The sequence below is a fragment of the Ranitomeya variabilis genome, chromosome 4, assembly GCF_051348905.1.
Source record: "Ranitomeya variabilis isolate aRanVar5 chromosome 4, aRanVar5.hap1, whole genome shotgun sequence".
NCBI classification, from domain to species: Eukaryota; Metazoa; Chordata; class Amphibia; order Anura; family Dendrobatidae; genus Ranitomeya; species Ranitomeya variabilis.
In genome coordinates this window covers 362,512,195-362,538,724 of record NC_135235.1, presented here as the reverse complement: position 1 = coordinate 362,538,724, position 26,530 = coordinate 362,512,195, and the positions used below count along the sequence as shown (strand labels likewise).

The 26,530-nt window shown below is 43.5% G+C and overlaps 1 protein-coding gene across 1 annotated transcript in view; it reads right to left on the bottom strand.

Annotated features, from left to right (window-relative positions):
* The window catches only part of LOC143764772 (carbonic anhydrase-related protein 10-like), a 2,293,337-nt gene extending 2,267,619 nt beyond the window's left edge, over window positions 1-25,718 (bottom strand). The window contains exon 1 of the mRNA XM_077250719.1: window positions 25,076-25,718. Coding sequence (XP_077106834.1) covers window positions 25,076-25,139 — 64 coding nt within the window. The 5' untranslated portion in view covers window positions 25,140-25,718. The remainder of the gene's footprint in view (window positions 1-25,075) is intronic.
* Between the last annotated feature and the right edge of the window lie 812 nt (window positions 25,719-26,530).

Here is a 26,530-nt window from a genome sequence, read left to right as displayed (position 1 = left end):
TATTTTTCAGATCGAACTCGTACCCATTTTGGTTTATGGGGAAACTCACATGTCTGTGCTTTGTCGTGAACCTAGTGGTCCACACCAAAACATAGAGACTTGTTCGATACTATGAACCAGTCTCCTGATAACAGCTGGATCTCTGTAGAAAACAGGGATCAAGGCTATGCCCACTCTTCCCAGTATAGCTGTTAGGGCTCATACTCATTTGCGAGAAAAACGGACGAGTGCAATCCGATAATAAAATCAGATTGCGCTCTGACCAATGTTATTCAATGAGTTACATCTCATCTGTGATTTTTTTTCTGAGCTGAAATCTGACTGAGATCTGAGTATCTCGGACAAGACTCGCCAACCTTTGGAGGGAGTTGAAAGTCCGTGTTGCCAAGCGAAAAGCCAAAAACATCACTGCTCTAGAGGAGATCTGCATGGAGGAATGGGCCAACATACCAACAACAGTGTGTGGCAACCTTGTGAAGACTTACAGAAAACGTTTGACCTCTGTCATTGCCAACAAAGGATATATTACAAAGTATTGAGATGAAATTTTGTTTCTGACCAAATACTTATTTTCCACCAGAATATGCAAATAAAATGATAAAAAAACAGACAATGTGATTTTCTGGATTTTTTTTTCTCAGTTTGTCTCCCATAGTTGAGGTCTACCTATGATGTAAATTACAGACGCCTCTCATCTTTTTAAGTGGTGGAACTTGCACTATTGCTGACTGACTAAATACTTTTTTGCCCCACTGTACCTTACCTTCTGTGGAATAGAACACTGTAAACGGTCATGTAAATGATTGTAGAAAAATAGTTGAAGAGAAAAATACGGATGTTATACGTCAAATTGCATTGTACTCGCATGACACTTGCATAGCACTTGTCCGTTTGTTCGGTCCAGATTACGGACCTTTTTTTTCTTGCATATCGGTATGAGCCCTTACTCTCAGAGGGGAACTGAATACGTGTGTGATGTAATGTCACAGACTGGAGGCGTGAACAGTGAGGAGCAGCTGCTGAATTACAAGCATTCTAAACATAATTAAAGTGCACTGGGCATCCTATCTTTATAGTGTATGAGGGCAAGGACAGTACCATTTTTTTTTTTAATCTCTATGCAGTATTCCTTTAACATATCAAACACCACAAGGCAGGCTTACATAAAGAGGAAACATCAAACTAAACAGGTGGGTTCTCTCAGTGTTAGCAGGAATACCCCTTTCACATTTAAGGCAGGCATGAGCAATTTAAGGGCTGTCCCACACGTCCAGATAATTCCTATTCTGGAAAAAATCAGTACCGGAGTTATCCATGTCCATGTGCCCGTGAGCTCACGTAGGCCATATGTGCGGCACACGTGTGCTGCCCGTGTGCCGAGTGGGTACCACACGGAGCGTGCAGGAGACAGCGCTAAAGTTTAGCGCTGTCCCCTGCATTGTGCTGAAGCCGCGATTCATATCTTCTGTGCAGCAGCGTTTGCTGCATAGAAGATATGAATAATAGTGTTTAAAAGAAAGATCTATCTGTCCGCCGCCCTCCCACCCCCTGTGCGCCCCCCCGCTGTTCTGAAAATACTCACTCGCAGAGTCCTGTCCTGGCCGCGCCTTCTACTGTATGCGGTCACGTGGGGCCACTCATTTACAGTCATGAATAGGCGGCTCCACCCCTATGGGAGGTGGAGCCACATATTCATGACTCTAATCGGCGGCCCCACGTGACCGCATACAGTAGAAGGCGCGGCCAGGACAGGACACTGCGAGGGAGGCGGGTGAGTATTTTCAGAACAGCGGGGGGGGGGCGCACAGGGGGTGGGAGGGCTGTGGACAGATAGATCTTTCTTTTAAACACTATTATTCATATCTTCTATGCAGCAAACGCTGCTGCACAGAAGATATGAATGGCGGCTTCAGCACCATGTGGGGGGGGACAGCGCTTACTGTAGCGCTGTCTCCTGCACGCCACAGGGACTGCACACGGAGAACGTCCGTGTGCGGTTCGTATTTTGCACGGAGCCATTGACTTTAATGGGTCCGTGTAATACGTGCGCTCCCACGAACACTGACATGTCTCCGTGTTTGGCACATGGAGACACGGTCCGCAAAAAATCAATGACATCTGCACAGATGCATTGATTTTAATAAGTCTATGTGTGTCAGTGTCTCCGGTACATGAGGAAACTGTCACCTCACGTACCGGAGCCACTGACGTGTGAAACCGGCCTAAAAGGGCTGTACAACTCCCCTTTCATATGTCTGAATGAGTACTTTTGGGTCAAAAGACTGTTGGCGGAAACATCAGAAAAACTATGGCTATGACTGTCTTTTTCTTGGATTTAGAAGACTGATTCCAACTTTTAATTCATTATGATTATAACAGAACATTACCATATGCTATCAGATAAGGAATTAATATCTAATAAAAATAAATGAGCCAATATGAGAACATCTACACATGGAGAAAAAATGTGATTCATTTCTAACAGATTTGCAGTTTGCTTTACTTTATGCACTCTATATTTAATGAATCAAAAAATGCAACACCTGTCTCTCCAATATGTAAAAAACATACTGTACGTGAGGGTTGAGGTAAGATTTCACTAGTTTTTATGAGACTTCCATAACTAGGCCATCTCTGCTGCAAGAATATTGCTGTTATCAAGCCATATCCAATAAAATATTGTACATACCATTTACTCATGACAAGTACCGATCACATCTCTACCAGGTCTTGCTTCTGTCATCAGGCGCCGCTGTATTCATTCAATGAGTGGCGCTGGTGATGGGGGAGACGTCGGAATGTGAAGTTCTGGACGGCGTTGATTCTGTCCAGCCATTAAGTTTAGAGTAGCTGGGACTTATAGTGCTGTCCAGTCCGGCAGTATAGGTGTCCGTGCTGTCCAGATGGAGTAATTTTTTCCCTGCTTTAGCCTATTGAGAAGCACCACACCCTATTAAAACTAGCTTGGTGTTATGCTTCCTATTTGGCTGAAGCATAGAGACGATTACTCCATCTGGCCAGAGAGCACACCCATGCTGCCAGACTGGACAGTATCACAGGTCTCAGCCACCCTAATCTTAATGGCTGGACAGAGCCTGACCAGCTCAGAACTTCTAGTTGTGACTAGGGTTGAGCGAAACGGGTCGTTCATTTTCAAAAGTCGCCGACTTTTGGCTAAGTCGGCGTCTCATGAAACCCGATCCGACCCCTGTGCTTGTCGGCCATGCGGTACGCGACTTTCGCGCCAAAGTCGCGTTTCAATGACGCGAAAAGCGCCATTTCTCAGCCAATGAAGGTGAACGCAGAGTGTGGGCAGCGTGATGACATAGGTCCTGGTCCCCACCATCTTAGAGAAGGGCATTGCAGTGATTGGCTTGCTGTCTGCGGCGTCACAGGGGCTATAAAGGGGCGTTCCCGCCGACCGCCATCTCACTGCTGCTGATCTGAGCTTAGGGAGAGGTTGCTGCCGCTTCGTCACAAGCAGGGAGAGCGTTAGGCAGGGTCCATAAACCACCAAACCGCTTGTGCTGTAGCGATTTCCACTGTCCAACACCACCTTCGGTGTGCAGGGACAGTGGAAGCTAATTTTTTTTTTTTTTCTCTCAGCGCTGTAGCTCATTGGGCTGCCCTAGAAGGCTCCCTGATAGCTGTATTGCTGTGTGTACGCCACTGTGGAAACCAACTGCTTTTTTCAAAGCACATATCCTCTTGTTCCTTCCTTTCTGCACAGCTATCTTTTTTGTTTGTCCACACTTTTTATTTAATTTGTGCATCAGTCCACTCCTATTGCTGCCTGCCATACCTGGCTGAGATTACTGCAGGGAGAAAGTAATTGTAGGACAGTCCCTGTTTTTTTTTTTTTGTGGGAGATTAAGATTGGCATTTCTGCTAGAGTGCCATCCTTGTGTGTGCCATCTCTCACTGAGTGGGCCATAGAAAGCCTATTTATTTTTTTCCTTGATTTGGGTTTTAAAATCTACCTTAACAAAAAAACACTACTTCAATCAGTGGGAGAAAAATATTGGCCTCAGTCAGGGCTTGTGTGCCACTCCTGTGTGTGCCATCTCTCACTCAGTGGGCCATAGAAAGCCTATTTATTTTTTTGCTTGATTTGGGTTCTAAAATCTACCTTAAAAAAAAACACTACATCAATCAGTGGGAGAAAAATATTGGCCTCAGTCAGGGCTTGTGTGCCACTCCTGTGTGTGCCATCTCTCACTCAGTGGGCCATAGAAAGCCTATTTATTTTTTTGCTTGATTTGGGTTCTAAAATCTACCTTAAAAATAAACACTACATCAATCAGTGGGAGAAAAATATTGGCCTCAGTCAGGGCTTGTGTGCCACTCCTGTGTGTGCCATCTCTCACTCAGTGGGCCATAGAAAGCCTTTTTTTTATTTTATTTTATTATTTGGTTTCTAAATTGTCCCTGAAAAAAACATTTTATCTTATTTGGTTTCTAAAGTCTCCCTGAGAAAAAAAAAAAAAATAGGTGGGAGATTAATATTGACATTTGTGCTTGAGTGACAGTCCTGCGTGTGTGTCATCTCTGTGATTTGGTGCCACAGAAAACAGAGTGTGTAACATTGTGCCTGATTTTCCTTGTGGTCTCACCAACCTGTTAAGGGATATTGAAATCATACTGAAGTTATAGCTCACCGTGTAAGTTGTTTGACAGCAACAAATAAAGTTAATTTGGTTAAGTTTTTCAAACAATGAGGAAGTCTGGTGCAAGAGGTCGTGGCCGTGGGCGTTCATTGTCAGCTGGTAATGATGGTAGTGGTAGTGGAGCATCAGGTGGTCGTGGGGATAAAAATATTCCACCTAAGTCTGGAGCTGTGGAGGCTGTTTCGTCGTCTGGCTACACAAGGCCTCGAAAGCTTTCTTTTCTGGGATTAGGAAAACCGATTTTAAAGCCGGAGCAGCAACAGCAAGTTTTGGCTTACATTGCAGACTCAGCCTCTAGCTCTTTTGCCTCCTCTTCTGAAACTGGTAAATGTATAAGCAGCGCGTCGCTTGTGGATGTTCACGGTCAGGGACAAGTCGCTTCCTTGTCCTCCTCAGCAAAAACAACAACAAGAGAGAAGGATGCAGCAGGCGACACAACGGGTTACTCCATGGAGCTGTTTACACATACCGTCCCTGGCTTAGAAAGTGAAACACTTAACAGGCCATGCCCATTACAAGTAGATTCTGACATGGAGTGCACTGATGCACAGCCACAGCCAGAGTACTATGCTGCTCCTTTGACTGAGACCACAACATTGCCCTCTCAGGGTACTGATCCGCAATCAGACCCTGATGAGACTATGTTGCCCCGCCACGAACGCTATACCACCGACCGACACAGTGACACAGACGAAGTTGCGCACGAGCTCGAAGAGGAGGTAATAGATGACCCAGTTGTTGACCCCGATTGGCAGCCATTGGGGGAACAGGGTGCAGGCGGCAGTAGTTCAGAAGCGGAGGTGGAGGAGGGGCCGCAGCAGGCATCAACATCGCAACAGGTTCCATCTGCCGGGCCCGTATCTGGCCCAAAACGCGTGCCAAAACCAAAACCTGTTGGAGGACAGCGTGGCCATCCGGTTAAAGCTCAGTCTGCAATCCCTGAAAAGGGATCCGATGCTAGGAAGAGTGCAGTCTGACATTTTTTTAAACAACATCCAATTGATCAGCGCAAAGTCATCTGTCAAAAATGTTCAACTAGCTTAAGCAGAGGTCAGAATCTGAAAAGTCTCAAAACTAGTTGCATGCATAGACACTTAACCACCATGCATTTTCAAGCCTGGACTAACTACCAAACGTCCCTTAAGGTTGAAGCACCCTCGGCCAATGAAGCTAGTCAGCAACGCAACATCCCTTCCGTCACTGTAAGGCCACCATTTTCCGCACCACCGGCAGTATCTGTGCAGGTTTCTTTGACAGCCAAAAGCAGTCAGGGTCAGGGAATCACCAGTTTTGTAGGAGGAAATATTGCATCTAGGGCACCGGCGGAAACAATACCGTCTCCAACCGTCTCTCAGCCTGCCAGGTCCACCGGCATACCCGCAAGTTCCACGATCTCCATCTCTCCAGTTCAGCTCACACTACATGAGACTCTGGTTAGGAAAAGGAAGTACTTATCCTCGCATCCGCGTACACAGGGTTTTAACGCCCACATAGCTAGACTAATCTCGTTAGAGATGATGCCCTACCGGTTAGTTGAAAGCGAAGCTTTCAAAGCCCTGATGGAGTACGCTGAACCACGATACGAGCTACCCAGTCGACACTTTTTTTCAAGAAAAGCCATCCCAGCCCTGCACCAGCACGTTAAACAGCGCATCGTCCATGCACTCAGGCAATCTGTGAGTACAAAGGTGCACCTGACTACAGATGCATGGACCAGTAGGTATGGCCAGGGATGTTATGTGTCCATCACGGCACACTGGGTGAATGTGGTGGATGCAGGGTCCACAGGGGACATTAATTTCGGGACAGTTGTGCCTAGCCCACGGTCTAGGAAACAGTTGGCTGTAGGCGTTCGCACCCCCTCCTCCTCCTCCTCCTCGTCCTCCTGCAGAAGCTACAGCTCTTCCACAGACCGCAGTCAGCCAACCACTCCATCGGCAGATGACACTGTTGCACACCAGTTGTCCCATTATGGGCCAGCTACTGGCAAGCGTCAGCAGGCTGTATTGGCTATGAAGTGTTTGGGCGACAACAGACACACCGCGGAAGTTCTGTCCGAGTTCTTGCAACAAGAAACGCAGTCGTGGCTGGGCACAGTAGATCTTGAGGCAGGCAAGGTAGTGAGTGATAACGGAAGGAATTTCATGGCTGCCATCTCCCTTTCCCAACTGAAACACATTCCTTGCCTGGCTCACACCTTAAACCTGGTGGTGCAGTGCTTATTGAAAACTTATCCTGGGTTCTACGACCTGCTCCTCAAAGTGCGTGGACTTTGCTCACATATCCGACGTTCGCCTGTACACGCCATCCGTATGCAGACCTATCAGCGGTCTTTGAACCTTCCCCAGCATCGCCTAATCATAGACGTTGCAACAAGGTGGAACTCAACACTGCACATGCTTCAGAGACTGTGCCAACAGAGGCGGGCTGTTATGTTTTTGTGGGAGGATACACATACACGGGCAGGCAGTAGGATGGCAGACATGGAGTTGTCAGGTGTGCAGTGGTCCAAGATACAAGACATGTGTCAAGTCCTTCAGTGTTTTGAGGAATGCACATGGCTGGTTAGTGCAGACAACGCCGTAATAAGCATGAGCATCCCCCTAATGCGTCTGCTGATGCAAAGTTTGACGCACATAAAGGAGCAGGCGTCTGCACCAGAGGAAGAGGAAAGCCTTGATGACAGTCAGCCATTGTCTGGTCAGGGCAGTGTACAGGACGAGGTAGCGGGCGAAGAGGAGGTGGAGGACGAGGAGGATGATGGGGATGAGTATATTTTTAATGCGGAAGCCTTCCCGGGGGCACTGGAAATTGGTTGCGTGGCAAGGCCGGGTTCTGGTTTTTTGAGGGACACAAGTGACGTAGATTTGCCTGAAACTGCCCCTCAACCAATCACAACCGGAGATTTGACAACTGGAACTTTGGCCCACATGGCGGATTATGCCTTACGTATCCTAAAAAGGGACACACGCATTACGAAAATGATGAACGATGACGATTACTGGTTGGCCTGCCTCCTTGATCCACGCTGTAAAGGCAAATTGCAAAATATTATGCCACATGAGAACTTGGAACTAATATTAGCAACCAAACAATCAACTCTTGTTGACCGTTTGCTTCAGGCATTCCCAGCACACAGCGCACGTGATCGTTCTCACACGAGCTCCAGGGGGCAGCAGACTAGGAGTGTTAGGGGTGCACACATCAGAAGTGGCATTGGACAGAGGGGTTTTCTGACTAGGTTGTGGAGTGATTTTGCTATGACCGCAGACAGGACAGGTACTGCTGCATCAATTGAAAGTGACAGGAGACAACATTTGTCCAGTATGGTTACTAACTATTTTTCATTCCTTATCGATGTTCTCCCTCAACCGTCATTCCCATTTGATTACTGGGCATCAAAATTAGACACCTGGCCAGAATTGGCAGAATATGCATTGCAGGAGCTTGCTTGCCCGGCAGCAAGTGTCCTATCAGAAAGAGTATTCAGTGCTGCAGGTTCAATATTAACCGAAAAAAGGACTCGTCTGGCTACCCAAAATGTTGATGATCTAACATTCATTAAAATGAACCACAACTGGATTTCGAAATCTTTTGCCCCACCTTGCCCGGCCGACACCTAGCTTTCCTATGAAAAGCTCTTGCCTGTGGACTACTGTGAATTACTTTTCTAATGTATAATTTGCTGCAGCTGATTGTCCAGCATACGACATGTTTACACCTCCCTAAATGGCCAAACTCCCCACACGGGGCCGTGGTATCGCGACTTGGCGCAAGCACCCGTGAGACTGCTGTTTGTCTGAAGAGGTGGGTGTGGCCGCTTTTGGTCGACGGCACTGCCACTGGGTCCCTCATAGTACAATGTAGTGTCTCTGGCGGTGGTGGTGTGCACCCAACGTCAGACACACCGTTGTAACATGAGGGGCCCTGGGGCGGTCCCGCCGGCCTCAAGAGAGTTCCCCCCTCCCCCAGCTCTAACTGTGCTCTACCACGTGCAAAATTATGTCGCACAGCTCCACCAATCTTTAGTCTATTCGCTGACATCATTCAATGTCTGGCACTGACAATACAAATTTGTAGACATCTATGATGCAACTTAAAGTAGTCTGTGTCTGTGTCCTATATTGGCACCATTAAATAGTTACTGCCAAATTACTTTGTCAGAAACTCAGCAGATGAGCCCACCCCTGTACCTAAGTATGCCACCTTTTTTTTTTTTGGGTTGTTTTGCGAGACATTAACATCTATTTATATTTTGGGAGTACTGGGACAGACACTCCTTGCAATACTCCTCCACTGACCACCAAGCTGCCTGTGTATCCATGTAACCGATGTAAAACTGCCATGAGCCTATTGTTTGTTATTTTAGGCCTTTGATAGCCTGTCTGCGGTCCCTACTTTAAATACTCCTCCATTGACCATCAAGCTGCCTGCCCGTGTATCCATGTAACCGATGTAAAACTGCCATGAGCCTATTGTTTGTTATTTTAGGCCTTTGATAGCCTGTCTGCGGTCACTCCTTGCAATACTCCTCCACTGACCACCAAGCTGCCTGCCCGTGTATCCATGTAACCGATGTAAAACTGCCATGAGCCTATTGTTTGTTATTTTAGGCCTTTGATAGCCTGTCTGCGGTCCCTACTTTAAATACTCCTCCACTGACCACCAAGCTGCCTGCCCGTGTATCCATGTAACCGATGTAAAACTGCCATGAGCCTATTGTTTGTTATTTTAGGCCTTTGATAGCCTGTCTGCGGTCCCTACTTTAAATACTCCTCCACTGACCACCAAGCTGCCTGCCCGTGTATCCATGTAACCGATGTAAAACTGCCATGAGCCTATTGTTTGTTATTTTAGGCCTTTGATAGCCTGTCTGCGGTCACTCCTTGCAATACTCCTCCACTGACCACCAAGCTGCCTGCCCGTGTATCCATGTAACCGATGTAAAACTGCCATGAGCCTATTGTTTGTTATTTTAGGCCTTTGATAGCCTGTCTGCGGTCCCTACTTTAAATACTCCTCCACTGACCACCAAGCTGCCTGCCCGTGTATCCATGTAACCGATGTAAAACTGCCATGAGCCTATTGTTTGTTATTTTAGGCCTTTGATAGCCTGTCTGCGGTCCCTACTTTAAATACTCCTCCACTGACCACCAAGCTGCCTGCCTGTGTATCCATGTAACCGATGTAAAACTGCAGTATTTTGCTTATAAAAAAGAAAATACTGGAGAGATATCAAATGCAGACATTTTAACATTAAAAACAAAAACACATACAACAAAAAACTGGTACAGTACAAAAATTGGCCACCAGCTACAAAAACTTTCTCCTGCAAGTAGTTAACTGAAAGGTTTTTTTCCATTGAAGACACAGATATGGCATCCACCGAGTGTTGTCCTGTCGCGTCTTCTTTATATTATTGCCAAGAAGCTGCAACTGAATAAAGCTGAGCTTCTACCTTCGGCCTCTTATTAACTGCTTTTTTAAAAAAAAATTGGCCACCAGCTACAAAAACTTTCTCCTGCAAGTAGTTAACTGAAAGGTTTTTTTCCATTGAAAACACAGATATGGCATCCACCGAGTGTTGTCCTGTCGCATCTTTTTTATATTATTGCCAAGAAGCTGCAACTGAATAAAGCTGAGCTTCTACCTTCGGCCTCTTATTAACTGCTTTTTTTTAAAAAAGTTAGCCACCAGCTACAAAAACTTTCTCCTGCAAGTAGTTAACTGTAAGGTTTTTTTCCATTGAAAACACAGATATGGCATCCACCGAGTGTTGTCCTGTCGCGTCTTCTTTATATTATTGCCAAGAAGCTGCAACTGAATAAAGCTGAGCTTCTACCTTCCGCCTCTTATTAACTGCTGTTTTTTTAAAAAAATTGGCTGTTCCGGCCTACTAAAGGTGTCTGCCCCTGCCTGGTGTTGTCCTCAACTGAATAAAGCTGAGCTTCAACCTTCTGTTCCAAATTACGATTTTTAAAAATGAAATTGGCTGTTCCGGCCTACTAAAGGTGTCTGCCCCTGCCTGGTGTTGTCCTCAACTGAATAAAGCTGAGCTTCTACCTTCCGCCTCTTATTAACTGCTGTTTTTTAAAAAAATTGGCTGTTCCTGCCTACTAAAGGTGTCTGCCCCTGCCTGGTGTTGTCCTCAACTGAATAAAGCTGAGCTTCAACCTTCTGTTCCAAAATAACGATTTTTAAAAATGAAATTGGCTGTTCCGGCCTAGTAAAGGTGTCTGCCCCTGCCTGGTGTTGTCCTCAGCTGAATAAAGCTGAGCTTCAACCTTCTGTTCCAAATTACGATTTTTTAAAATGAAATTGGCTGTTCCGGCCTAGTAAAGGTGTCTGCCCCTGCCTGGTGTTGTCCTCAACTGAATAAAGCTGAGCTTCAACCTTCTGTTCCAAATTACGATTTTTAAAAATGAAATTGGCTGTTCCGGCCTACTAAAGGTGTCTGCCCCTGCCTGGTGTTGTCCTCAACTGAATAAAGCTGAGCTTCAACCTTCTGTTCCAAAATAACGATTTTTAAAAATGAAATTGGCTGTTCCGGCCTAGTAAAGGTGTCTGCCCCTGCCTGGTGTTGTCCTCAACTGAATAAAGCTGAGCTTCAACCTTCTGTTCCAAATTACGATTTTTAAAAATGAAATTGGCTGTTCTGGCCTACTAAACGTGTCTGCCCCTGCCTGGTGTTGTCCTCAACTGAATAAAGCTGAGCTTCAACCTTCTGTTCCAAAATAACGATTTTTAAAAATGAAATTGGCTGTTCCGGCCTAGTAAAGGTGTCTGCCCCTGCCTGGTGTTGTCCTCAACTGAATAAAGCTGAGCTTCAACCTTCTGTTCCAAATTATGATTTTTAAAAATGAAATTGGCTGTTCCGGCCTACTAAAGGTGTCTGCCCCTGCCTGGTGTTGTCCTCAACTGAATAAAGCTGAGCTTCAACCTTCTGTTCCAAAATAACGATTTTTAAAAATGAAATTGGCTGTTCCGGCCTAGTAAAGGTGTCTGCCCCTGCCTGGTGTTGTCCTCAACTGAATAAAGCTGAGCTTCAACCTTCTGTTCCAAATTACGATTTTTAAAAATGAAATTGGCTGTTCCGGCCTACTAAAGGTGTCTGCCCCTGCCTGGTGTTGTCCTCAACTGAATAAAGCTGAGCTTCAACCTTCTGTTCCAAAATAACGATTTTTAAAAATGAAATTGGCTGTTCCGGCCTAGTAAAGGTGTCTGCCCCTGCCTGGTGTTGTCCTCAACTGAATAAAGCTGAGCTTCAACCTTCTGTTCCAAATTACGATTTTTAAAAATGAAATTGGCTGTTCTGGCCTACTAAACGTGTCTGCCCCTGCCTGGTGTTGTCCTCAACTGAATAAAGCTGAGCTTCAACCTTCTGTTCCAAAATAACGATTTTTAAAAATGAAATTGGCTGTTCCGGCCTAGTAAAGGTGTCTGCCCCTGCCTGGTGTTGTCCTCAACTGAATAAAGCTGAGCTTCAACCTTCTGTTCCAAATTATGATTTTTAAAAATGAAATTGGCTGTTCCGGCCTACTAAAGGTGTCTGCCCCTGCCTGGTGTTGTCCTCAACTGAATAAAGCTGAGCTTCAACCTTCTGTTCCAAAATAACGATTTTTAAAAATGAAATTGGCTGTTCCGGCCTAGTAAAGGTGTCTGCCCCTGCCTGGTGTTGTCCTCAACTGAATAAAGCTGAGCTTCAACCTTCTGTTCCAAATTACGATTTTTAAAAATGAAATTGGCTGTTCCGGCCTACTAAAGGTGTCTGCCCCTGCCTGGTGTTGTCCTCAACTGAATAAAGCTGAGCTTCAACCTTCTGTTCCAAAATAACGATTTTTAAAAATGAAATTGGCTGTTCCGGCCTAGTAAAGGTGTCTGCCCCTGCCTGGTGTTGTCCTCAACTGAATAAAGCTGAGCTTCAACCTTCTGTTCCAAATTACGATTTTTAAAAATGAAATTGGCTGTTCCGGCCTACTAAACGTGTCTGCCCCTGCCTGGTGTTGTCCTCAACTGAATAAAGCTGAGCTTCAACCTTCTGTTCCAAAATAACGATTTTTAAAAATGAAATTGGCTGTTCCGGCCTAGTAAAGGTGTCTGCCCCTGCCTGGTGTTGTCCTCAACTGAATAAAGCTGAGCTTCAACCTTCTGTTCCAAATTACGATTTTTAAAAATGAAATTGGCTGTTCCGGCCTACTAAAGGTGTCTGCCCCTGCCTGGTGTTGTCCTCAACTGAATAAAGCTGAGCTTCAACCTTCTGTTCCAAAATAACGATTTTTAAAAATGAAATTGGCTGTTCCGGCCTAGTAAAGGTGTCTGCCCCTGCCTGGTGTTGTCCTCAACTGAATAAAGCTGAGCTTCAACCTTCTGTTCCAAATTACGATTTTTAAAAATGAAATTGGCTGTTCCGGCCTACTAAACGTGTCTGCCCCTGCCTGGTGTTGTCCTCAACTGAATAAAGCTGAGCTTCAACCTTCTGTTCCAAAATAACGATTTTTAAAAATGAAATTGGCTGTTCCGGCCTAGTAAAGGTGTCTGCCCCTGCCTGGTGTTGTCCTCAACTGAATAAAGCTGAGCTTCAACCTTCTGTTCCAAATTACGATTTTTAAAAATGAAATTGGCTGTTCCGGCCTACTAAAGGTGTCTGCCCCTGCCTGGTGTTGTCCTCAACTGAATAAAGCTGAGCTTCAACCTTCTGTTCCAAATTACGATTTTTAAAAATGAAATTGGCTGTTCCGGCCTACTAAAGGTGTCTGCCCCTGCCTGGTGTTGTCCTCAACTGAACAAAGCTGAGCTTCCACATTCTGGCTTTCGGCCTATACTATCAGATATTAAACTGCATTTGGCCTATTAGTGTGGTTAGGCCCTTGAAACAGTGTCTGCTGCTCTTGGGTTTGCTACTCCACTGAACAAAGCAATGCCGCCTGTTTAGTCCTGTTACCAATTTTGAACTGCATTTAGCCTACTTTATTCTTTGGCCCTATATCTGTTTCCTCCTCATCCTGCCCATTGCCCAGCCACTGCTAGATGAGTCTGCTGGTACATTGACCTAGACCACTACATTCCCCTTGTACTCTACACAGCCAGAATCTGACCCTGCTGAAAGTAAGGTTCCCCTTCCCGCATGTTATACCACCTTACACAGGGACAAAGAGGAAGGTGCAGATGAAAGTGCAGGTTCCTTCATCAGGTGGGGGGGCATACTCGTTGGCGACGTCACTGGCACAGGGCCCCTCAGAGTACGCAAAAGTGTCGCTGCTGGTGGGAGGCGCCCCCGCCATGCAAACACACCGCCGTACTTTGAGGGGCCCTGTGCCAGTGCCAATGCGAACGAGTGGGCCCCCCCTGCTTGCTCAGGATCACAGCACTTGCAACGTTGAAATACTTACCTCTCCCTGCAACACCGCCGTGACGTAGTCCGCATTTCCTGGGCCCACGAAAAACTTGAGCCAGCCCTACTCCCCCCACAACTTTTGCCAAATGACCCCCAATTTCCTATGCCCAACTATTATTATAAAGTTAATTAAGATTGACAAGCTTCAGAAACAAGAATGGATGTTTTTGGCATTAAAATGGGCACTGTAGGTGTTTTCCTGGCCTCCACTCACTGCCGACTATGCTTCCCCATTGACTTGCATTGGGTTTCGCGTTTCGGTCGATCCCCGACTTTTAGCGATAATCGGCCGACTGCACTCGACTCGACTCTGGACAAAGTCGGGTTTCACAAAACCCGACTCGATCTTAAAAAAATGAAAGTCGCTCAACTCTAGTTGTGACATCTCCTCCATCACCAACGCCACTCGAAGAATGAATGCTGAGGTGCCTGGTGACAGAAGCAGACGTTGTAAGTCCTGTTGGAGATGTGACATTGCTTATAACATGAATACAGTTGCTCTTTTTATTTAAGAAATCAGTGGACAGCTGCACCCAAGTCCTAAATATAAAAGGCCATCTTCCTGTGGCCGCGCGTGCGCAGATGGAGTGCTCTGCTTCCCAGGGCTTCAGGAAAATGGCCGCGGGATGCCGCGCGTGCGCAGATGGAGATTGCGGCGGCCATTTTCCTGAAGCCGAGTTTGCATCTCACAGGAAGATTGCCGCCCCCACCGATAAACCTCTGAAAAGCACAGATCGTGCTCTTTTTTTGCCGTTGCGCAGTGCATTCGGCTGTTGCGCATGCGCAAAACACTACGCCAATGCCGGGAAAATAAGCAAGAGGTGGGGGAGAAACAGCCATTTCACCACGCCCTTTTGACCAGACCTACATGATTGACAGCCAAAAACGGCGACTTTACTAAGGTATTTTTGCAGCAAAGGTGGGGAATCACGGGATAATAAAGGCACTCTTGTCCAGCACAGCTCAGGCCCTATTGAACAGTAGTTTTACCGCATATTGAAAAAACGGGGTGACAGGTTCCCTTTAATACAGCTGGTTATTTCAGGAAAACAGTGTATTAAGTAATGGTACCTCACAATTCACAAGGCCGCCGAGTATCCATGGTCTGACTCACCCCATAGCCATGCATCTCATAAATATAAAAAAGATATTAGAGAAACTGTGAAAAAGTTTGTCACAGGGTTGCAAAATGATAAGTGGTTTGTCAGGTAAAATCTGTGGAGGAAGACAAGATACAGAAAATGTGCTCAGTTTGCAGAGCTGCCAAGGACCACCAGAAAATGGTTCAGGACATTCCTCCATTTCAGACCACAAATTGGATTAATGAACCAGCAGCCAGCTTCCTACATTCCACACTTTAATATCTAACACATTAATAATAATTTATTGCAGGCAACTCTACATTTGACAGCTTGGTGTGGCTGTAGGAGTCATCCGACGTGCTGTTATGAAAGACATGTATATATGAATGTAAACATTTAATAATTATATCTTCTAAACATGGAATATGAATGTAATTTACAGTTTGTGGCTTCTAATGTTCAGAAGCTCTCATCTCGCTGTGTCTAGATAAAAACTAAAGGTGATACAGTTCTTGCTGAAACCCCTTGGACCCTTAAAGGGTTTTATCAATATTATGATATTGATAACCATGCCTTAGGATAGGTCATCATTATCAGATAGGTGGGGGATCATTACCTGGCACCCAGTAGCAAAGCTACTGGGGAAACAGAGAGGATGGCCATCCAAGACCCTTGCCTCAAAGGGGTCAACTTTAAGTGAACACCACTTCAAACATTTTTGTTGTGCATAGCACACAGATATAGTTAGGCTCTGCAGTAGACACCTATCACTCTCCGATCTAAAGTGACCTGTGACCTATAGAAAAGCAGCGTGACACTGGACGAGGACAAGTCCTAAAGCAGAGGCAAAGTCATGTGATGACATCTTCGGGTGGGACTCTGATGTGTTGCGTACTCTGCCGTTGTGCCATCCAGGTAAGAATATGATGTTTTGTATTTATTTTAATATTACTTATAGGGGCTTTTTGGGGCAATTATTCAGATTGGGGGCATCATACTGTGTAACGGAAGCTGCACTGGGCTTTATTATTTATTTAAGCATTATACTGTATATAGGAGGTTTGGGGGCAACATACTGTGGTGGGAATACTGTTGGAGCCTTATACTTTTTGGGGGGCTTTGGGAGCATTATACTGTGTGAGGACTACTGTTGGGTAGTGTTGAGCGATACCTTCCGATATTCAAAAGTATCGGTATCGGATTGGATCGGCCGATATCCAAAAAATATCGGATATCGCCGATACCGATACCCGATACCAATACAAATCAATGGGACACAAATATCGGAACCGATCCTGGATGGTTCCCAGGGTCTGAAGGAGAGGAAACTCTCCTTCAGGCCCTGGGATCCATATTCATGTAAAAAATAAAGAATAATAAAAAAAAATATATGGATATACTCACCCCTTCTACGGACCCTGGACCTCAGTGGTGCAAGCATCTGCCTCCGTTCCTAAGAATGCAGTGAGTGTAGGATCTGCGATGACGTCGCGGTCACGCGCCGGTCACGCGACCAATCACAAGACCGCTACGTCATTGCAGGTCCTACACTCACTGCATTCTTAGGAACAGAGACTGCCGGTTGCACCGCTGAGAGCCAGGGGCCGTCGGAGGGGTGAGTATATCCATAATTTTTATTTTTATTCTTTATTTTTTACATGAATATGGATCCCAGGGCCTGAAGGAGAGTCTCCTCTCCTCCAGACCCTGGTAACCATACGCTCCGCACATGCCGAAGATGACTGGGAACTTATATGAACTTCCGATTCCGATTTCCAAAATCACAACAATATCGGAACTCGGTATCGGAATTCCGATACAGCAAATATCGGCCGATACCCGATATTTGCAGTATCGGAATGCTCAACACTATTGGTGTGGCATTATACTGCATGTAGAGTGCTTTGCGGGTATTTTACTTTTAGAGGACTACTGTTGGGGGCCATCATACAGTGTTGGAGCATTATACTGTGCATGAGGGGATTTTGAGGGCCATCATTCTGTGCATAGGGAGAGGTGGGGACCTAATTCTGTGTGTAAGGGAACTGTGCAGCCATTATACCGTGTGTAGAAATGCTGTAGAGACTTCATACTCTCTATATGAGAGATGTGGAGGCATTATACTGTGCATAAAAGAGCTAGGGGGCATCATGCCGTCTATAGAGAAGCGCTGAGAAGCTCATACTAAAAGGAGAGCTTTGATGTCATTATATTGTGAATAGGGGAATTATACATGGGTGGACTTGGGAGACATTATCACTATACATTTGAGGACTCATGGACCATTGCTATATATTTAGTGGGGACTTAAAAATCATTATTATTATAGGCTCGCCAAGGGTTATGTGACCATCAAAGGGTCACATAGGGAGCATTATTATTTTCTAGAGGGCAATTTTGCCATCAATAAAGGTGGTATTTTACTTTGTAAGGGGCACAGTGGTGGGCATGATTTTGTGCCACACAACAGAACCAATAACGGGGACAAATACAACAGCAGCTGAGGTTCAGTATTGTGGTGACATTGGAAGATTAGTTTCAACATGTTGGGAATAGATGGAAATAGCGCAGGAAATGTGAGAAGTAAAAATAAAGTGTATTTGTTGTAAATTCAGTAGACTAGTCATGGCCTAAGGGTATGTGTCCACGTTCAGGATTGCATCAGGATTTGGTCAAGATTTTCCATCAGTATTTGTAAGCCAAAACCAGGAGTGGAACAATTAGAGGAAAAGTATAATAGAAACACATGCACCAATTCTGCATTTATCACCCACTCCTGGTTTTGGCTTACAAATACTGACATAAAATCCTGACCAAATCCTGATGCAATCCTGAACGTGGACACATACCCATACCCTTAAACTGTAAAGTGCTGCGGAATATGTTGGCGCTATATAAATAAAGATTATTTTTATTATTATTATTGTATTGTTATTATAGACCTATGTCTGAATACAGATGTTCATGGACATTTAATACTTTTATCCCATAAAATACCTGTCAGTATAATATCATTACAAAATCATCTGTCCATGAACACAAAAATTTGATTATAAATCTCTTGTCATATTTCATATTTGTTTTTATCCAGGCTGTTCTCTTTGTCGATATTAAGGGTATGTTTCCACGGTCAGGAAACGCCGCTTTTTTGACGCTGCGCAGAGCTGCAGCGTCAAAAAAGCAGCGTCCAGATGTTCCAGCATAGTGGAGGGGATTTTATGAAATCCCGTCTCCACTATGCGTGGAAACCCGCACGCGGCGGCCCTGCGACTCCGGACATGCTGCGCGTTTTTTCAGATCGCAGCATGTCCGTACACCTTGCGGGGACGCAGCGTCCCCGCAAGGCATATCACAGGGCCCTATGGGAGCGAGCGATCATCCCGGATGTGAAGAGTTAACACATCCGGCATGATCGCGTCCCAGAAAGGGGGCGGGGCTTAGCGCCGAGCGGCTTCGCCGCTGCGGCAATCCCGCCGGCCATCCTGAACGTGGAAACATACCCTTATAGATATTACAGGTAAAGGATTTAGACATTGATATTTGATATGTTGCATGTGGCCTATCATTAATACAGCACAAATGGACTGCAGCAAAGGTTTGCTGCATCCTGAGAGTGCACTAGTTCAGACACCTGGACAGGTGAGTACTGCACTCCCTTTGTGCTGTATTAATTCTTGAATTTTTGGGAGGATTTTTTGTCCTGTTTTTGTGGTTTTTCTATGAAGTTTAGAGTTCGGACTTGAAAATGTGAGGACCCTTGACGTTCGGTTGCAAGCTTACATATCTTGGCCAAAATATCGACCAATACCTCATATTATTATATATATATATATATATATATATATATATATATATATATATATATATATATATATATATATATATATATATATATATAAAAAAAAACCAATCAGCACTCCCAATGTGAACACGTGCACGCTGCAAACTGCAACACATAGATAAAAAAATCACAGCAGCACATGTACATGAATCGGCCATGTGAAAACACAGACAAATATACATTTCTCAAAAATATTTTTTTCATAAAAATTTTTTCAAAGAAATTTTTTTTCATAAAACTTACAGTTAAATGGAGATTCTTAGCGCATAAATTGGCCAATTCATGTATGCCCATCAACCACGGCAAGGTGATCTCCCCCTGATGGGTCCTACTCTACTGTACATGCCACTCTTGGGCCACCAGCCTACAACTCTGGACAAAACATGTCACTCTGGGCTAAGCCTACAATTTATGGGCAGGTAGAGTTGATTACCGCCCATTGACCTTGCAGGTGGCCCAAGAGTGGCATGTACAGTAGAGTAGGACCCATCAGGGGGAGATCACCTTGCCGTGGTTGATGGGCATACATGAATTGGCCAATTTATGCGCTAAGAATCTCCATTTAACTGTAAGTTTTATGAATAAAAAATTTTTTGAAAAAATTTTTATGAAAAAAATATTTTTGAGAAATGTATATTTGTCTGTGTTTTCACATGGCCGATTCATGTACATGTGATGCTGTGATATATATATATATATATATATATATATATATATATATATATATAATTTTTTTTAATTTTTTTTTTTTGCAGCTCAGCCCAGTATTTTTGGTCTTGTAAACTAGGTTGTCTGCCCTTATGGGATGCATGTATTTAGTGCTGGACAGCCCGCCTGATCTAATAGTATGTGTGTCACTAAAAGGCTGTAAATCAGACATTGTGCATTACCTGTGTGTGACCAGTGCCCTATACAAGCCTCTTTTGTGCAATCATATACTAAGCAATCACCCCCTCCATGAGTTGGTAGGTTGTGAGTGATTGCCTCATCAGTATTTTGCACCTGTATTGCCACCATCTTTATCACATGGGTTTGCTACATCTTGGGAGTGCACTAGTTTAGAGACCTGAACAGGTTAGTACTGCAGTCCATTTGTGCTGTACTAATTCTTGAATTTTTGGAGGCTTTTTGGTCCTATTTTTGTGGTTTTCTATGTAGCCTATCATGTAATGTTATTACTTACTTACTTGCCCACTTTTACAACTGCTGATTGAGGAAATATTTGCTTGTGGCACGAGTTGTGTATCTATAATTTTTTATTGGGTTAGGTCACTGGGTGCAATGGGACGCTTGGTCTTCAGGCGTAGCACCTCATGCAAGAAACTTTACAGAAATGTTTTTTTTCCAGAAGATTCCCTTTAACCCCTGCACGGGAATCTGGTCTTACAATGGGATCCAGTGGATAGATACCATGGAAGGGTTGCCGTCCAGAGGCAGGAATGGTCACCAAGCAGGGTCATAGCTAAGAAGTAACATTAACCTCTTTCTGACATCGGGCATAATAGTAAGCCAATGTCGGACTCATTCCCTTTGATGTGGGCTCCGGCACTGAGCCCACATGTTTTCCAGCACAAGTCAGCTGTTTTCATCAGCTGACGTGCATCTAACAGCTGCAGGTGGAATTGTGGATCCAGTCGCAGCTGTTAACAAGTTAAATACCACTGTCAATCTCTTATAGAGGCATTTAACATGCGCTTCTGGCAAGTGTGCCCGAAATCCAGCCCATGACATCCAGAGGTCTCTAGCAGACATCTTTGGTTGTCACTGCCAGATTGCTATGAGCACCACCTGGTGGTCAGCACTCATAGCAACTGAGCAATTCTGCTACATACTGGTGATCTGATCATCGCCTGTATATAGCAGAGCTGATCAGGTTATGGCAGCTTCTATTCTCCCATGGAGACTATTGAAGCATGCCAAATGTAAAATTAAAATGTTTTTATAAATATAAAAAAAGAAAAATAAAAGTTCAAATCACCCTCCTTTCCCCTCATTCAAAATAAAACAATACACAAATCAAACATACACATATTTGGTATCGCCACATTCAGAATCAACCGATTAATCAATAAAAATATAATAATTAACCACCGCTATACAGCGTAACACACTTTGTGAGGTGGACAGTTATGTTGAAATTTCTGAATTGTGGAGAAATTTCTTTTGTATTTAAAAAATAAATGATGGCTTTCCCATCTCACAATCCAGGAAGCACACTCTCTGTGACACACAAAGCCTTGGCTTCAGGATTTTTCTTTAATAGCAAAAATATATGAGACAGGTATACAACTTCACTGCCTGTTGTTGGAATCTTTGAATTATTACTCACAGACTGAGGCTAACAATCATATTTTCAATGTGATTCAGCACTGCAGCAGAAGACCCCAATCAGATTTAGGCCCCCTTCACATGTCCATGTTTGCAGTAGGTATGGCATCCGTTTTTTACTGTTGCCACACATACCCATTATAACCTATTTTGCGGTGCGCATGTCTGTGTTTGTACATGGACCATGTGTCCATGTGAACCTCACAGACATGTCTGTTTTTTTTGGCAGCACGGACGGCAAAGGCCAATACACATCTATGGGTTTTTGAATGCTCACGAATGGCATCAGTGTAGAACCCGTGTGCTGTCTGTGGGCTGTACATGTTTAACATTGCAAACTATGAGAGAAGCTTTTTAATGTCATTCTTTCTTTATCTGTATTGGAAAAACCCGGATGGCACACTTATGAAACACTGATGACTGACTGATCCAAAACACTGATGACACCGATACTGTTTTTTCAGGCACTGGATTTATACGGATGTGTGAATGGACCTAAGGAATTTTTCTTTCCCTGTGTAGAATGAACTGTACACTCTGACCTCCTATCCCTAGGCCTAATATCCTAAAATAGTTCAGCATGGTCGACCCTCATCTTTTTTAGTTTCTCTGATAGTCCACGCTGATTGGTTGCAGTAAACTATTTGATGTAATAACTGCAAGGCATTACAAGGAAAGATACATGTGACATCATTAGTCCGCTATCTGGCTATTGCAGTCTTCAGCACTGAGTAAGATGGCATCAGGCATTTATTTCCTTACAAATTAAATTGCAAATTTTTGGATCTTGTGGGAAGCTTTACATTTACAGAGATTTAATTTAAGTAAATCTGCAGCGAAATGATCCTCGTAACCAAGTGGTCACTAGACAATAGGTGACTATATCTGCTTCTTTTTATTCTAATATACAAGGAGAAGTGCAGCTCTAGAATACATACTACTTATGTACCAAGCGAAATGGTATGTTGACTTCAAGAGAATTCACAAAAGCAATGATTTACATGGAGCCAAGTACTGTCGAAGTTATATAAAGATTATTAGTAAATCATTAAAGGGGTAATCCAATCTCATACATTTATAGGTAATGTGCGTTCTACCAATGTAAACTGCAATCTATCTAAAAGAAGGTGTCCTAAATCACATCACACCAAGTCATCCGAGCTCCTATTCATTTCTATGGGAAATCCTACCACTACTCAACTGAGAGGCGAGGATGATAGGTGTTATGAACTGGTGGCCTAGGAGCAGCATGGACGAGCTCAGGAGTAGGTGGCCTCTATACTGTCCGCAGACCCTGAACTTAACACATAAACTAGAAGTAGCCGTGGGATGTTCCTGTCACTCCCTAGACACCTTGTCACGGCCGGAGGACTAATTACCCCTAAAGAAAGAAACAGGAATACTATCTTGCCTCAGAGAAAATTCCCAAAGGAAAGGCAGCCCCCCACAAATATTGACTGTGAGAGGAGAGCGAAATTACAAACGCAGACTGAAAACAAAATTTAGCAAAGGAGGCCACGCTACCTAGAAAGAAAAGACAGGACAGAGTACTGTGCGGTCAGTATAAAAAATACTACAAAATCCACCACAGAGAATACAAAAATCTTCACACCTAACTAAAGGCATGGAGGGTAACTCTGTGACTCCAGAGCTTCCAACTTGGCTGAATAAATCTTTACACAGACAAAGCTGGACAAGAAAAAACATAGCAATTCACAGAACTATTAAGTCCACCGCATGTGGACTGCAAAAACAGAGCCAGGACTTATCTTTGATGATTTGGACAATCCAGAAGGAGAAACCAAGCAGAGATGTGGATCCCTAGAAAACAATGGACAACTGACACTCACTAAAGGAAGGAGCCAGACTAAATAGCCCCGTCCAAAGTGGAAGCAGCTGATGACTGTTGTGAAGGACAAATAGCAGCACTACCACTTATAACCACCGGAGGGAGCCCAAGAGCAGAACCCACAACAGAATTCACAACAGATAGGACCCCAATCTTAAGATGGTTGGGGGGAATGCTATACATATCATGTGAATAATCATTTATCACCAAACACATTGTTTTAGAACAACATCATGGCAGCTCAGAGTACAATGTTCCTATTTCCTGGTTCAATCCGTTTTGTTCACCAACATAGGCAAATCTGATGTGAATTATTGATTGAATTCCATATGAATATTCACTAAGCTACTTGTGTACAGGCGTTCAAAGCATTGCAAACTCCTGGGAGTGTATATTACTTTGAGTATTCAGAACTCATTCCATCAAAAGGCTTCAGGCTTTTAATGAGAGGATACTGTTCATGTTCTGTAGGTTTAGAACATGCAATTAAGGCAAAAAGTTGCCCCTCAATCTGCCAAGGAACTGAAGTGTTAATTCATACCATTGACATCTTCCTACAGATTTGCCTTAAGACATTCAACTGTATATAATATTAGTTATGCATATTTTATCAGTTAACCTTCAGTGTCAAAAATAGGAATGTACTCCTAATACTTTGGTGCACTCATCCGTAGAAGAGTTCTCCAGCCTTTCCTCGCCCTCTCATTGAAGGATGGCAATCATTAGGTGGCTGGCTAGTGAATGACAGATGGTACAATGCAGTGCATAATGCCATAAGAATAACATTTTACAAAAATAACAAGTGCGAACGTCAATTGTAATTCACACAGGTATTTTCTAATCCATGGACATTGTCAGGTTTATTCTTCTCAAGATATTAAATTTAGATCATGCAAATGAATAACACACTCCTGCCACTCATATTTTATAGACAATATATAAAAAGTTCTCGAATCCCTCTTCTCCAGCTATAACCTAAATATGTAAATATGTAATGACATACACCGGGTAGAAGTGAATTGCTTACCCATTCTCATAATCTCACATCACATTTCCGTATTTAACCCTTCTTATACTTTCCATACTGAGCTTACTTATGCATTTGCATTAGGCCCGGTTACCGGAGATAGGAAATACTGCAGCATTCAGCATTAATTTGGTGTACTCATGTCATCTGCTCATCATAAAACCGTTGTATCACCTTATAGTATTTCTTCCTTTCCACGCTCACGTGTAGAATGTCAATTTGTAGCCGTGTATTTCTATAATGGATACGGAGCCGAATTGTGGTCTAAATTTGCTACAAGAAGCTTATCTTGTCGGCTTTACAACAGATCTTGTAAACTGACCGAACAGGTGATTGATCGCAAAAAAAAAAGTAGAATGCACTCTTCACATAACTTTCAATGATTACGCTAGTGCCCCAAGAAGTAAGCATTTTCTATTAGCACGCTTCGTTAAAGAGTATGGGACTAGCAGGCTGGATTACACCTATTGTTACAAGTATTGAGCATCACTATGGCAGGTTATGATGTCAAAGATTAGAGCCCAAAAATCATTCCTCTGTCAAAACCTCAGTTACCGCAGTTGCCGAATACTTTATTTAGGCGTCTGTGTGATTTTTCTATTGACAATGAGAGACATCTGCAGTCTCAAAAGCTCAATCATTATGGATTCTAACATGCAGGTGTATTTCTTATGATTTTGAAAGTTACACTCCAGCATTATCCTACTTCTGTAAGAAAGGAGAAAGCAATACATCAACCCATAAAGTGAAAACGAAACAAAAATGACATTTTCCAACCTCTTCCATGGAGACTATTAAGCCTCTACTTACCGGTGACTGCTAATAGAATGCATGCATTAATGATTGAGATGACGGTAGTGGCCAGTGCCCAGTATGCTATTACTTACCTGCGGTGTATATGGCAGTGCTCGCCTGAAGGATTAACACAGATCTCCAAATGAATTCCGGCATTCTGCTGCTGGTTATCCCTTCATATCCTGAATGCTGGAAGACCGCTAGATCCCCATCAACACAAGCACAGGTTGAGAGGGAAAAAAGCTTCTAGTTTCCAAGAATGAGATAACCCTTACTGATTCCCTCCCTTCCTTATGTTAGCTACAGTTTATTGAATATGCCAAGGAATAAAAAGGCAAACTCTTCAGCTGCCTGGTGCTTATCCTAAACTATCACCTCTCACTATCACTCTGCCTGGTACAATTCCTTGGCTCTTAAAATAAACCTTCTTGTTTGATTTTCTTTTGCTCCTCCTTTTTCATTCCGTTCATTTTTTCCTTTCTCTGTCCTCGGCTCTGTACCTTCCAGTTACTCTCACCCTCCCCTTTTTCTTTCTTTTTTTTTCCTTTTGAATATATTTATTTCTCTCTCTCGTGCTGTCTCCCTTACATAATATGTGTTGATTTATTCCCTTAAGATTTCCTAGCCTGCCCTCATTTCTGCAATCCACATCTTCCTTTTTCAGTTCTACATTTTTGTTCCACTTTTAACATAGTTGGTGCATAAACAGGGTTTTTTTTCCTGCTTTTTAAAATTTGTTGTTTTCTTTGTCACCCTCCGTATCCTCCAGAGAATTGGTGATCTATGAACCAAATGGTCCTAGTGTCACATTAAGAAGAAATCATTGGCGTCAATTTCACATACAATGATTAGTTTGTGTTGTAACAATGCAATTAGTGTAAAAAATGCATTCAATTATAAAATTATATCCGTGTATGTAATAAAAATGTAAAATGCATAGTATGAAACAAAGCAAACTGCAGAAGAAAACACACAGGGACACAAATCGGGGTACAGGGTGTTACTGTTGTATTTTGCTTTGCACTTAGCAGTGGATTACACATTTTCTTGCTAAGATAAAGTGATCTCTGTTTGTGTTCTCCTATTTATCTATTGTACTTACTTTTTCTCCCTACAGCAAAAAACGATATCTCTTGCCCCATGAGAAAAAACAGACGATGATTGAAGTGGATCAAAGCTGTTGTATATGGTCCCTCTACCATTGCAATTACAGAGAAATTAATCAATACCAAAGTGAAGAGAATTCAATAATAATATATGGGAGTGTAAATCCTGGAAAACCCATTTGATTCCTATAATAAATGCATTTTAGGAGTGGCAGAGGGATCATCAACCTGTGACATGCCAAATATTGTGAAAATACAATGTCCTGACTTCCTTGTTAGTGGTCTGACAGCCTGTGGCTATCATGACATATTGGGAGGTATAGTCTGAAAAAGCCACCGATTGCTGATCCATGTAATCGGAACATTTTATATGTGGTAGGACTGAAATTATAAGTATAAGTTCAAGCATGAAGTTTCCCAACATGTGGATTTTGCTGCAGA